This window comes from Syngnathus typhle, linkage group LG1 (genome assembly GCF_033458585.1).
Source record: "Syngnathus typhle isolate RoL2023-S1 ecotype Sweden linkage group LG1, RoL_Styp_1.0, whole genome shotgun sequence".
Classification (NCBI taxonomy): Eukaryota; Metazoa; Chordata; class Actinopteri; order Syngnathiformes; family Syngnathidae; genus Syngnathus; species Syngnathus typhle.
In genome coordinates, this window is record NC_083738.1 from 26,939,942 (window position 1) to 26,952,723 (window position 12,782).

Sequence of the window (12,782 nt, forward strand, 5' to 3'; positions counted from 1 at the left end):
ATACATGGGGGTGCATTATACATGGAAAAAAACGGTATTTCGTTTATTTCCATTGATCTCAAATCACATTTAATAGTTTTTCTTGCGGATTTGACTCAAAAGCCAAATTCAAAGGCTAATCCAAATAGCATTTTGCGCAGATGAATAAATCTGCACGTTATTTACAATACCCGGACGACTAACCTTGAATACGGAACAGCTAGCTCGCGTAGATTAAAAATTAAAGCGACTCCTAATTAATATTTCCAAATGGAAATACCAAGTATTGTCAAATCTCGCTTGGGGCGACTCGCCGGCTGCGTCTATTTGTTTCTTTCCACGCCTGGAGCCGGTCTCGCGAAGCCCGGTGCCGTCTGCGGGCGGGAATGGCAAACATCTGCATGTGTGACTGATGAACAGTTCGGCGCGGGACGCGCACGCCGTCTTCCTTCTAATGGCGTGCAGTAAACGAGAAAGCGCGTGACGGAGCGTGCGCGTCTGGCGCCGTGTGATCTCGCCGCTGCTCCCGCCGTAATTGGCTTTTAATAGAAAATGAAGACAGAGCCGTTAATCACAGAAAGGGAGCTGGTGGGGGTGGGGGGGGGGGGCTTTTCTTGGCCCGCTCCCCCGCTGCATTCTGCTGTCTTTCTCCTCCATTTACCAACACATTAGACAGATGCGCCGTCTCACGCTCGCTGCCTGTTTCTGCTCGTCCGGTTTCAGGGTCCATCTCGGTCAACAGTCGAAGTATGCCCTTCAGCTCGCCGGAAGGCAGCGAGATCCTGGACCTGGACAGCGACATGTACCTCGGCGGCCTCCCCGAGTCCAAGACGGAACTGATTCTGCCGCCCGAGGTGTGGACGGCGCTGCTCAACTACGGCTACGTGGGCTGCGTCCGCGACCTCTTCATCGACGGCAAGAGCCGAGATGTTCGGCGCCTGGCCGAGATCCAGAGCGCAATGGGCGTGAGCAGCTTCTGCACCCGCGAGCAGCAGAAGCGATGCAGCAGCGCCCCCTGCGGCAATGGCGGCTTGTGCAAAGAGGGCTGGAATCGCTACATATGCGATTGCACCAGCACGGGATTCCTGGGCGCCAACTGCGAGATAGGTGTGTTCCAAAATTGTTTTTTTTTCTCTCTAAACGTTTTTTTTTTTTAACTCGTATTCCTCCAGCAAAGAAAAATGTCACAAAAAGTTTTATCACAAGAGGAGGGAGGGAGCAGGACAAAGTCACTCTATGCCTCTTTGTTAATTAATGCACATTTTCCCAAAAAAAAAAAGTTTTTAATTTGTTGAATGGTGACAGCGGGTACTAGGTCTGTTCTCAAAGTAGCTCACCAATATTTATCCATTTATTTACACTTAACTCGGCATGGCCGCAACCCCCGTGAGGATAAGCGCTTCAAAAAATGGATGCCAAATATTTTATATTTTATTTCAAATGAAATATTTTGTGTTACATGGGAATAATTGCTGCTTTTATTTACACCATTTGTCTTTTACCGTCACACCACAATATTTTTGCTCTCGTTTATCATACTGCCAGAATCTAACATCAGCCCGGGCCCGATTCGAAAACAAATAAACATCACATGAAACACAGTGATAACATTTTATCACACAAATAATGGCTGATACTAAAGTAATTTGATGCTGACATAGATGAGTGGAGACATTATTTGTAGTAAAAAAAAAAAAAAAAAAACTGACTGCTGGTTATATTTACCTGCAGTACGTATTTTACCTTTGACCTCTGTCATCCATCAACAGCCGACTTCGATACTAATTATAGAGAAAGGTTACACATAAGCACGCATGCATAGTGATGGCACGTTTGAGGTCCAATCAGCGGCGATATGATTGGGTTGAGCAAGATTTTCTTTTCATATCAGGATGAAACGTCTTCATCCTTGCAGGGATGATTTGTTTTTCCTTTGTGAGCTTTTTCTGCCACCCTGTGGTTGGATGTGTTACTGCAGCATCAAGGATCGAAATGTTCATTTGGGAGTTCTTTTAAATTATTTATTTTCTTTCATGGTCGAGCGCTTGCTTAGCGGGTCTTGCTGTCACTTTTTATTTTTTTTTGCAAGAGACTAATTTGGGTTTCCTCCCCGCGCAGAGGCGACGGTGCTGAGCTATGACGGCAGCATGTACCTGAAGATCATCATGCCCGTCACAATGCACACGGAGGCCGAGGACGTGTCGTTGCGTTTCATGTCCCAGCGCGCCTACGGCCTGCTTGTGGCCAGCACGTCCAAGGACTCGGCTGACACGTTGCGGCTGGAGCTGGACGGCGGCCGCGTCAAGCTCACCGTCAACCTCGGTAGGCCGCCGTCATCTGCCCCGCCCCTTCGTCCCCATCCTGCCATCCTTCATTTTGTCACCTTTAAAAGACTTTTACTTTCTAACCTTTCTTTCTACTGGCACAAGTGCTCACTTGAGAGGAAGAAGTAATCCCTCCTTTGACCACTAGATGTCGACAGAAATCAGCTTGTCAGTCTGATGGAAGCTATTTATTGGCCTTCTCCAGATGGAAAGCTGTCCAGGCCACTTTCACCTCTTCTCATTTTTCCTTCCTCTTATGACATCACAGACCTTCCATTTTGGATTAGAATTTTTCGGATGCTGTAAAGCGTCGCAGCAAGCTAATATTACCCAAAGTTCTCACCGTTTCTTTCGTGAAAATGCAACTTTTTAAGTTGAAGCAATCGAGGAGAAGTATAAATTCCTTTTTTGGCTTCTACATTTTTCTTTCCTGCTGCCCATTTGCACCCCATCCACGAAACTTTTCATCCCTTCAATGGCTTGTTTTTCTGCGGCCTCGGATCAAACTGTCGGGGGGACCTGCCCACAGCTCGTTAAATCGTACTTCCAAAATAGAGATGCGATGTCCTCCTCCTGAAAATTCGAATGCGTAATTTGTAAACGGCCTTTATTCACTTTTATTTAAGCCCCGCCCCTTTCCTGCTGAGGTGCTGGTCCCCGGGCTGTTTGCGTCCACTATTCTGTCGCGGTTGACGGCTCGAGACCACAACTCAGCCGCTTTCACCTGCACGCACGATGGACAGATGCTATTTTGTAACATTACAAAACAAGGAACGTGGCTAATGCTAAATATGAAGTTTGGCTTTGTCTGATGCGTGCAATGAAGTGGCTGGGATGTGCAGATCACCCTTTCTTGTCGGGTTTGCGTCTCTGGCGTTCCAAACGTGCTGCGGGAGGCAAGTGCACCACTTTTTTTTTTTTTTTTTTGTACATTTACCCGGAGAAGACTGAAAACACCTCAAGCCACAATTTGATTTTTTTAATGCGTCAATTAAAAGCGGCATTCTGCGAGATTTAGTACCCAAGTTCACTTGTCATAGTTTTTCTCTTCTTCCTCTGAGATACTTTGAGGCGTGCGTGCTAAACGGTGGTCTCTTCTGAGAAGCGCAAGAATTCTCAAGACTTCTGGTCGCTAAGACAACGAGCTAACACGGGAACGCGGGTGACGTCACACCCAAATTCGGAAAATTTCGAAACCATTCACAGGCTTGCGACAATACAAAGATGTGTGAATTATAAAAGGCTACTGTAAAGCTATTTTGAGGCAAAATCCCGCGGGATGCGATTTTAAAATGTAATCTTTATGATGGTTAAATGCGAACCGAAATGAAAGATTCAAAACAGTTATTTGACCTCAAATTTTTTTTTTTAATGCCATCTTTTTTTTTTTTTTTTATGAAAGGCGCTCTGAGCAACTCGAGTTTTTTTTACACACTCAAAAAACTCCGCTATCTTTGCTTACGATCGCCCACACACTTTTTACTGTACTTACCGTGACGCACTTTCTATTTTTACCACCGCCTACCTAAGATTTTACCTAAGATTCACCGCCTAATAAATAAATAAATAAATAAATAAATAAATAAATAAATAAATAAATAAATAAATAAATAAATAAATAAATAAATAAATAAATAAATAAATAAATAAATAAATAAATAAATAAATAAATAAATAAATAAATAAATAAACGTGTATTCACCGCCTAATAAATAAATATACATATATATAGATATAGATATAGATATATATACATATGAATGAATGAATGAATGAATGAATGAATGAATGAATGAATGAATGAATGAATGAATGAACGAACGAACGAACGAACGAACGAACGAACGAACGAACAAAATCGGGCATTTTCGTTCACTCCGCTGTCATCCTCGTGAGAAACGAGGCGAGCCGACTTTGGGGGCGGCCAAACCAAACTTGCCTTCCGCTGTGCGTCGGTTGTCGGAAACGACGAGCAGGCGGAACGGAGGCTTAAAGAAGTGAAAGGGTGATCCTGACTCAGAGCCGTCCCCGGATGGTGGCCCAGAGCGCTCGTTGCTTGTCTGCAGAATGTACCTTGAAGGATGTAAAATGTCTTTTCTCTCTTGCTCTCTCTTTCTCTCTTGCTCTTTTGATTTGATCTCACCATTGCGCTCTCTCTCCCCGCCAGATTGTATCAGGATAGACTGTAGCCCCAGTAAGTTGTTCTATCCATTTTTATGACTCAAATGTATCATCATATCCAAATTCAGTGTGGTGGCCCTTTTCTGCTCCCCTTTGACCCCATTCTCGGTGACACCTCATTTACATGGCGCAATAACTCTGCGGACTTTCTTCTCAACTGCATGTGGACTCATTTCTATTATGGATAGAGAAATATAATTGGAACTAATCATTTTTAGAATAGATTCAATTCATTCTTTCACGTCCCTCATTCTATCAGAAAAGGGCAACTTGACACGATCGTACAAGATGTAACACACACACACACACACACACACACACACACACTGCTAAAGGGTCTTTCGGGCATTGTTTTTCGGCAGGCAGAATAATTGCAAAGTGATTTTTTTTTTCCGTGTGTCACGATTGGACGCGGCCTGGCAGGTAAGTGGTGGCGGTAGCCAGCTCGGTGACAAGAATGGAGAAAAAAAAACTTGACACTTGTTTGTCTTTGCATATACATAATGGCTGTTTTTATTCTTTTAAGTTCTCTTGGATGAAGCCAATTGCATTTTAAGGGCCCTAAATGGGGCTGCTCAAAGGGTGCAATGTTCGTGGTTACCACTAGATGTCAGGCAATGACAGAGAACACCTTGTACTAGCTCTGCTTGTATCTGGACAATCCGGTTATTAAGATATATTGAGACTTGGCCTTTAATCAACAATTATGGTTTTATCAGAAACTCAAAACAATTGCGCTCGAAACTCGGACAAAATCTGTGTAACACATTCTGTCAAAAATTAGACCTTCAAAATAAAAGCATGGGTTATACTTTTTTTACAAGCTTCACTTGGGAAATGTTGTTTTGTATTTCCTTCTATACGGATTAAGTCCGATTTTCTGGATTGGGTGGATCACAAAAATAGAGTTTGTTGCAATCTAGGTGCGATGGATTGCACCTTCTCGGTATCCGTGTGATGTTCCTCCGCCACCTGCCGAGTCAAATCCTCGAATGCATGCAACGCTGTTCATGTATCATTCATTCACTGTGTTGTTGCATTCGGCGACCGGCCTTTTTGCATTGTAATGCGGCTTTTTTAAATATCATTTGTTGTGGCTGCTGTTTCATCAAGATTTATTTTATTCTCATGCTTTCACTTCATATTTTCTTTTCGCATTCAATGTGATGCTTTTCTAAGCTTGAAAGTCACAGTTGTGCTCGAAGTGAGCTTAATTTGTTGCCACGGCAACCGGCGATCTCCCCCGGGGACAGATCCGATGATCCGATAGAAGTCTTTGGCGAATACGTACTAAAGTTCCACCGAGCTCAAGTGTCAGCGTCCGACTTGTGTGCTCTATTTCGGAGACGCTCGAATTGGGTTTTGATTTGTTAAGGCAATTTAACGCTCTGATGGAGGCCAGCCATTTTTTATTTAATGCTCATTTGATCTCACCAACACTCCAGGCCACATGCGATGGAGTCCACCGATAATATTCGCCTTGCATAATAACTCTCGAATCATTGCGCCGTCGGAGGAGACTGAACCTTTGGGAAATAGCAAGATTTATGTCATAAATAATCAGCGGGCTCAATATAATAAACTGTGTAGTCATTTGATTTAAAGATAACGGTAAAACTCGAGACATGAGGCACACACGTGGAAAACTAATGAAATAAGAGTTTAAAAAATCATTTTTGAGAATTGTAGCTTACTCTACTGTATTTCACAAAATATATACAAAAATAAATTATTAATAAATGAAAACTAATACACCTTAAATCACAGGTGTCAAAGTCAAGGCCCGGGGGCCAGATACGGCGGGCCCGCCACATCATTTTAGGTAGCCCGCGAAAACAAATTGTGCCTCAAATTTCAAATTGTTTTCACTTTTAAAAAAAATAGATATATTGTTAACAATTATTACCATTTATTTTTTAAAATGATTATTTTTAAATATTTTATTTAATTTCAATATTTCATTTTTAAATATTTAAAGTTTTTATTAGTCTCTGTTTTGAAAACTAGTTATTCATCAGTTTGTTGTGTCGCCTATACTATATATACAATATGAGATGTTCATACATTTATTTGGGTTGAAGCAAACTATTACTATGATGTAAGTTTGACACCCCTGCCTTAAATTGAAAACAAAAACTAAAAACTTAAAAACAGTCGAACCAAAATAAAAACTAACTACACTAACAAATCCAAAACAATTCTGAGCCTGACCTGCAGTCTACTAAAAAGCTCCAACTCTGGCATGAAGGTCAAAAATGCCTCAAAGATCATCGACGCGTTAGTGTAAGACGAGCTTTTTATCACTATTTACCGCCTCTCGGGTCCCTCGATGACTGGAAAAGCACTCATCTGATACTCAGATCAATATTTTCAACAACCGACGTGCAGGATAAAGATAGTCCCGTTTTCGTCCTTACTATCCTGGCCACTTCATTAGGTACAACCGCAGATAAAAATTGTACTCGCGTAAGATTGCTACTTTAAAATATAATCAGTACAAATATTGAGTTTTAAAAAAATGTTTGACTTCCCATGGAAGTCATCCCCATGTTTGTTTTTTGGACAATGTGACAAAAATGTGAACGTTCCGCCATGTCACTCAATCAATCCGTCGCGAGCATGCTAGCTAGCGCATTGTTTGATTTATTTCACGGCCCATTTTTGTCACGGCCCATCGCATCTCACAAGATGGCGGAGGGAACATCTGAAATCATGAAGCAAGTTGGATTCACGCAGTGTGTGAAGAAGGATTAACCCCCCTCCGCTTTTTGAGCGCTACCGAGAACGTCTTCCGGCGGGCGCCATTTGCATGCAGGAGATATGGGCGGCTGTTATTTAGCCCAGGGATGCCAACTCGACTCTGGTTGCCAGCAGCCCCTCCTATTCAATCACCACCCCTGTCCCACTTTTTCCCAGGACTACCCTAGTGGCAATCGTCTCCAATGACAATGACTTGACAATGATAAACACTTTTAATTCTTGTGTCTTTACTGACAGAGTGATTTGGGGATGGCTTTTTGCGCACACACACACAAATTCAGCAAAGAGCTTTTCATTAGACCGGCGGCCATGCGCCCGAGATGGCAAATGTGATATCTTAAGATAGGAGCCAAATGGCATTAGCGTCAAAAAGGAGGCCTTGGAGCCGTGCAGGGTAAATCCCATCTTTTGTTAAGACAACAGCGCGTTAACTTGTGCAGCCTTACGTAACCATTGCGGGTCTTTGCTTTTAGTGGCAAGGGGGAAAAAAACAACAACAACAAAAACACATGTAACAAGTCCTTAGGGGTCACTTGGGTGTACTCTCTCAAAGCAGTAAAAAGTCGGTAAAAATGTGGTCAGTAATGGCGGCGGCGCTCTCGCCTCCATCCGGTGGTCGCTTCCAGCTTGACTCGAGTGTAATTTCCAACCGTCCTGCTTTTTAAACGGAGCACATTCAAATCTGGCAGTCAGTTAACAGAGTGGCTAGCCATTAATGCAAACATTCCACCACGGGGGAGGTTTTCGAATTATTTTCATCGACCGTGCCGACGCTCTGTTTTCGTCGAGCAGGTGTTTGCCTGCAAGGAGACTCGTTTAATTTCCTAAGTGTTGTTTTGTGTGTGTGTGTGTGTGTGTGTTCGTGTGTTTGATTGCCATCCATAGAGGCAGGTATGTTTTTATTTTTTGAATGATTTTCATGACTTGCTGCTTTGTTTTTGTTTCAGTCAAGCTGTCACTTGGGCGTTTATTTTTTTTTTACTTGTGAACGAAAATCTGATGCGAGCGCTGTACGGCGGTTAGCATGGTTGGCTTGATGCTAACAAGACGGGGCTAACTATTTGTGTTGTGCTATTTTAACGCTTGAAACAAATAGTATTTGAAGTCAAATGGAGGATAATACAACAACATGCACAGGCATGGATTCTTGATCCTCCGCGAAGACTGACAATCACAACTGCAGCTTGTATTTTTGTATTTTGCCGGCCGCAGCGCAATACGCAATCTGGATAAAATGGCTGCTATCGCAGTGTCAGTCCAAAAAAATTGTGTTCATTCGTCTCACTGTACGTTCTCCGCTAGCTTTCAGCCTCGCGTACAGACTTCTTCAGGAGTCGACATGATTGGCCTGACGGAATGTTTTGGCCTCCTTCTCTCCCCCAGCCGACCTGGCGTAATCACGTGTGAAGGTTGTGAGGACTAAACGTCCATTAACTACCTCTTGCGCTCACCGTCTGCCCTTCCAGTTGGAATCTTCCTCAATTGTAGTAGAGCGCGCATGTGGCTGCCATGCTTGCCAGGTCGCCCGGCGTGACATCATGCAGAACCGGCCCATCTGCCAGAAGTCGACTTGGCACTTGGGAGCCGTCATAGCAGGGCCAACCATTTGACGCCACTAGAGGGCGGTAGTGATGGAGCACGTGCTTATTTGCAGGAGGTAGTGATGAGGACGATGCGCAACAAACAAGGTGAGACTGCCCGGAGGCCATTTCCCTGAATATGACAGGCTGTCATCGTTAATATTAATGATCATTTGTAGAATGTGTGGAATGGCGCCTTTTAAAACGTGGATGGGAAGAGTGCACAAGAAGCCTCGTAGCTTTCTCGCTATCCTGGAAAGCAACACGTTAAAAGGATCTAAAAAGTAGCATATCTTTTAGCCACTTGTAGAGCTACCGTAATTTTCGGACTATAAGTCGCACCGGAGTATAAGCCGCATCAGCCATAAAAAGCCCAAAAAAGTGAAAAAAAACATATATATGTATATAAGTCGCTCCTGAGTATAAGTCGCCCCCCCACCCAAACTATGAAAAAAACCGCGACTTATAGTCCGAAAATTACGGTAACTTCTTTCTAGCCTGTCCAACACTCTTGATTGAACTCCAAACTGTCTTGTTAGCTTAGCAGCATCAACATCTCCCTCCAGGCAAACGCCAACGTTTTGACTTGGCTCTTCGCACCCTCCCCCGCTGTGACTCCTCCGCTCTCGACATGTTGCTCGCATATGCTTGAGTGACCAGAACAAATAAATGTCGACGCAGCCGCCGTTGTTGTCGCCTTCCCGCTGCCGCCATTTGCGGCCGTGAGTCACTCGGCCGGTGACGGCTCGCCAGGTAGTGCCCGGGGCTCGTGTTGTTGAGTGGCATTGTGATTTCTCGCCTCCATATTGGCGAGCGGTGATCTTTTCTCTCAGCCTGGCTGCCCCCCTTTTGTAAATTTGCCACATTTATTTGACAATATGTTCAATGGAGCGCACGCACGTCACTCAAGGTTTCTTGCATTGAAATCATCCGGGTGAGCACGTCGAGATGTTTCTCACTCCCGTCATGGGTGAAATGATTAAGTGAAGGCCACTTTCGAGCGCCACCTCGTCGGCCTTGAGTAGCAGATATAAACATGGAGACGTAAACATACGAGAGGAAGTAGCGGCCATTTTGTTTTTTTATCATTTTAAAGTCAGATTTTTTTTGCTTCACAATTTCCTTTTTTTTTTAAATTGGTATGTTTCCCTATGTGTTATAAATTGCCTTTAAAAAAAAAAAAAATTGGTATGTTCCACTATGTATGTTGTAAAACTGGTGTGAACCTGTCTGAGTTTTCTCTACTTCCTTTGTCACCGACTGTGCCAGAAAAGGAAAAAAAAACATCAGTTTATTGATGCAACACACACACAGACACACACCTATACACACACACACACACAATTCCTGCAATGTCGTAATTTCACTCCATCACTCATCCACAGGCAAAGGACCCGAGACTCTGTTTGCGGGCCAGAAGCTGAACGATAACGAGTGGCACACGGTGAAGGTGGTGCGAAGAGGCAAGAGCCTGCAGCTCTCCGTCGACAACGTCACCGTGGAAGGTGGGTTGCGCGTTTGCAAAAGGCCGAGAGCAAATGTTTCATTTGGAATCGGTCCCGGAAACTCGGCAGGAGAGTCGCTACCAAAACAGCAAGTGGAAGGACGAAATGTTGAAAAGATGAGGCCGAGTCACATATTGTGGCCTTCGGCGAAGGACTGAAGCAGAGGACAGACTCGAAGAAAATAACGTACGGGATCGGAACAGGGCGCGGCGCGTCCGCGAGCAATGGATGACCCTGTCAAGGTCTGCCTGCTTTATGAGGCAAAAGAAAAAAAACTTAATTGCTCTGCCGCCACAGCTCTATATACCGTCATTTTTTGATTACCGTATTTTCCGGACTATAAGGCGCACCTAAAAACCTAAAATTTTCTCAAAATGTGCGCCTTATAGTCCCGTGCGCCTTATATATGGACCAAATTCCTAAATTTAAACTGGCCCGAAGCATTGTGTCATGAAATCAATCATAAGTGGCCCACTGAAGACTATGAATCATGAATCAAAAAGACTATGGATCATTATTTTGTGATTCTAAAGTAATTGGTTGCGTCTGAAGTTGAAATAAAAAACATAAAATGGAGAAAGATTTGATTTAGATTAAAAATCTGACATGATGCATTAATGGTGCGCCTTATAGTCCGGTGCGCCTTATATAAGGACAAAGTTTTAAAATGGGCCATTCATCGAAGGTGCGCCTTATAGTCCGGAAAATACGGTATTAGGTGCAGTCTCAAAGAAAAAGTCTTTTTTGGCAAGTTATTCCACGCATTGCTTCACATTAACTCCAGCAAATAAAAACTTTACTCAACTGCAATTTCTATACATAAAGCGCATCTGATAACAATAATTATGATTTTTCGTGCATCTCGTAGTCGGAAAAATCCGCTAATCTGACTAAATGCGAACCGATCAACACATCCCCGCATTCTGCGGTGTTTGTCTCATTTCCTTCCCCGCGAACGAGACTAAATATTGTTCTGAGCAATATTGAATTTTCACCCCGATGGAACTTGTATAATTCATGTCGCATAACACGAAGCTCAATATTTCCCCAGACGCCGCCCGAAGCGGAGCAACGTGCCGGCATCATCTGCCTTCTGTTAATGAATGATGTTTATCCATTGTAGGCCAGATGACCGGCGCGCACACGCGTCTGGAGTTCCACAACATCGAGACGGGCATCATGACGGAGCGCCGCTTCATCTCCGTCGTGCCGTCCAACTTCATCGGCCACCTGCAGGGCCTGGCCTTCAACGGCGTGCCGTACCTGGACCAGTGCAAAAACGGCGACATCTCCTACTGCGAGCTCAACGCCCGCTTCGGCATGCGCCACATCATCGCCGACCCGGTCACCTTCCGGACCAAAGGCAGCTACTTGGCGCTGGCCACGCTGCAGGCCTACGCCTCCATGCACCTTTTTTTCCAATTCAAAACCACCACGCCCGACGGCTTGATGATCTTCAACTCTGGCGATGGAAGCGACTTCATCGTGGTGGAACTGGTCAAAGGGTGAGTGTGCGTGCGTGCGCGTTCAGCAGGAAGCTCTTCTCCCCCTAAAAGCTCTTTAGAACGATACCAGGGAAGAGGCTTTGAGTTTCTCGTGTTCCCTATTTAGCCGTGTTACGCAGACAAAGAGGCGAGGATTTGGCGCTGGCGTCGACATGAATGCAACGGCCCAAATTGCCTCGGCCCGAAATAGGCCTGCGGAAAGCCGCCACTGGCAAAGTTATGTTAAGATGAAAGGCTAGGACTCCAACAGAAATATTTCCAGCCAGCCGGAGAGCGACGGAATGACACTTGCTGTATGTCAAGGCTGAGTCCCCGAAGCGCATGTGAGAGCGGCTGATGTGCAATTTAAAAGAAGGACAAACAAATGGGTGACATGGAAAATATGGAGCCTTTAGGCATTGAGACTGAAGCGTCATCCATCTTAAAGCACCTCCAGACAAACCGGTGTGGCGTGAAGGGGCACGGAGGACGGCAGCGAGATTATATTTGGAAGACTTCGCACACACATCATCGTTGTCATCATCATCATCTCCCTCCCCCAGGTACGTCCACTACGTCTTTGACCTCGGCAACGGCCCGTCGCTAATGAAGGGCAACTCGGACAAGCCGCTCAACGACAACCAGTGGCATAATGTGGTGGTGTCCCGGGACGCTAATAACGTGCACACGCTCAAGATCGACTCGCGCACCGTGACGCAGCACTCCAGCGGAGCCCGCAACCTGGACCTCAAAGGTAAGCCATTAAAAAAAAAAAAAAAAAAAAACGATATTAACCTCCGCTGTAATGGCAGACAAGTGTACTCCGGAATAAACACAGCTGGAGCGAGGAATCCTCTTGACAAATGTATCGACGCGTATTCGAGTAATTTACCTCCCGCTTTTGTACATCTTTAGAAATATGCTGAATGCGTTCGGCAGTCTGGGGAATAAAACACAGATATAGCAATT

General features: G+C 44.5%; 1 protein-coding gene across 1 annotated transcript in view; it reads left to right on the top strand.

Annotated features, from left to right (window-relative positions):
* Positions 1-12,782, top strand: part of LOC133162526 (neurexin-1-like) — a 266,581-nt gene that overhangs the window by 144,876 nt on the left and 108,923 nt on the right. The window contains exons 11-15 of the mRNA XM_061291765.1: positions 703-1,086; positions 2,098-2,301; positions 10,210-10,329; positions 11,453-11,834; positions 12,377-12,567. Coding sequence (XP_061147749.1) covers positions 703-1,086; positions 2,098-2,301; positions 10,210-10,329; positions 11,453-11,834; positions 12,377-12,567 — 1,281 coding nt within the window. The remainder of the gene's footprint in view (positions 1-702; positions 1,087-2,097; positions 2,302-10,209; positions 10,330-11,452; positions 11,835-12,376; positions 12,568-12,782) is intronic.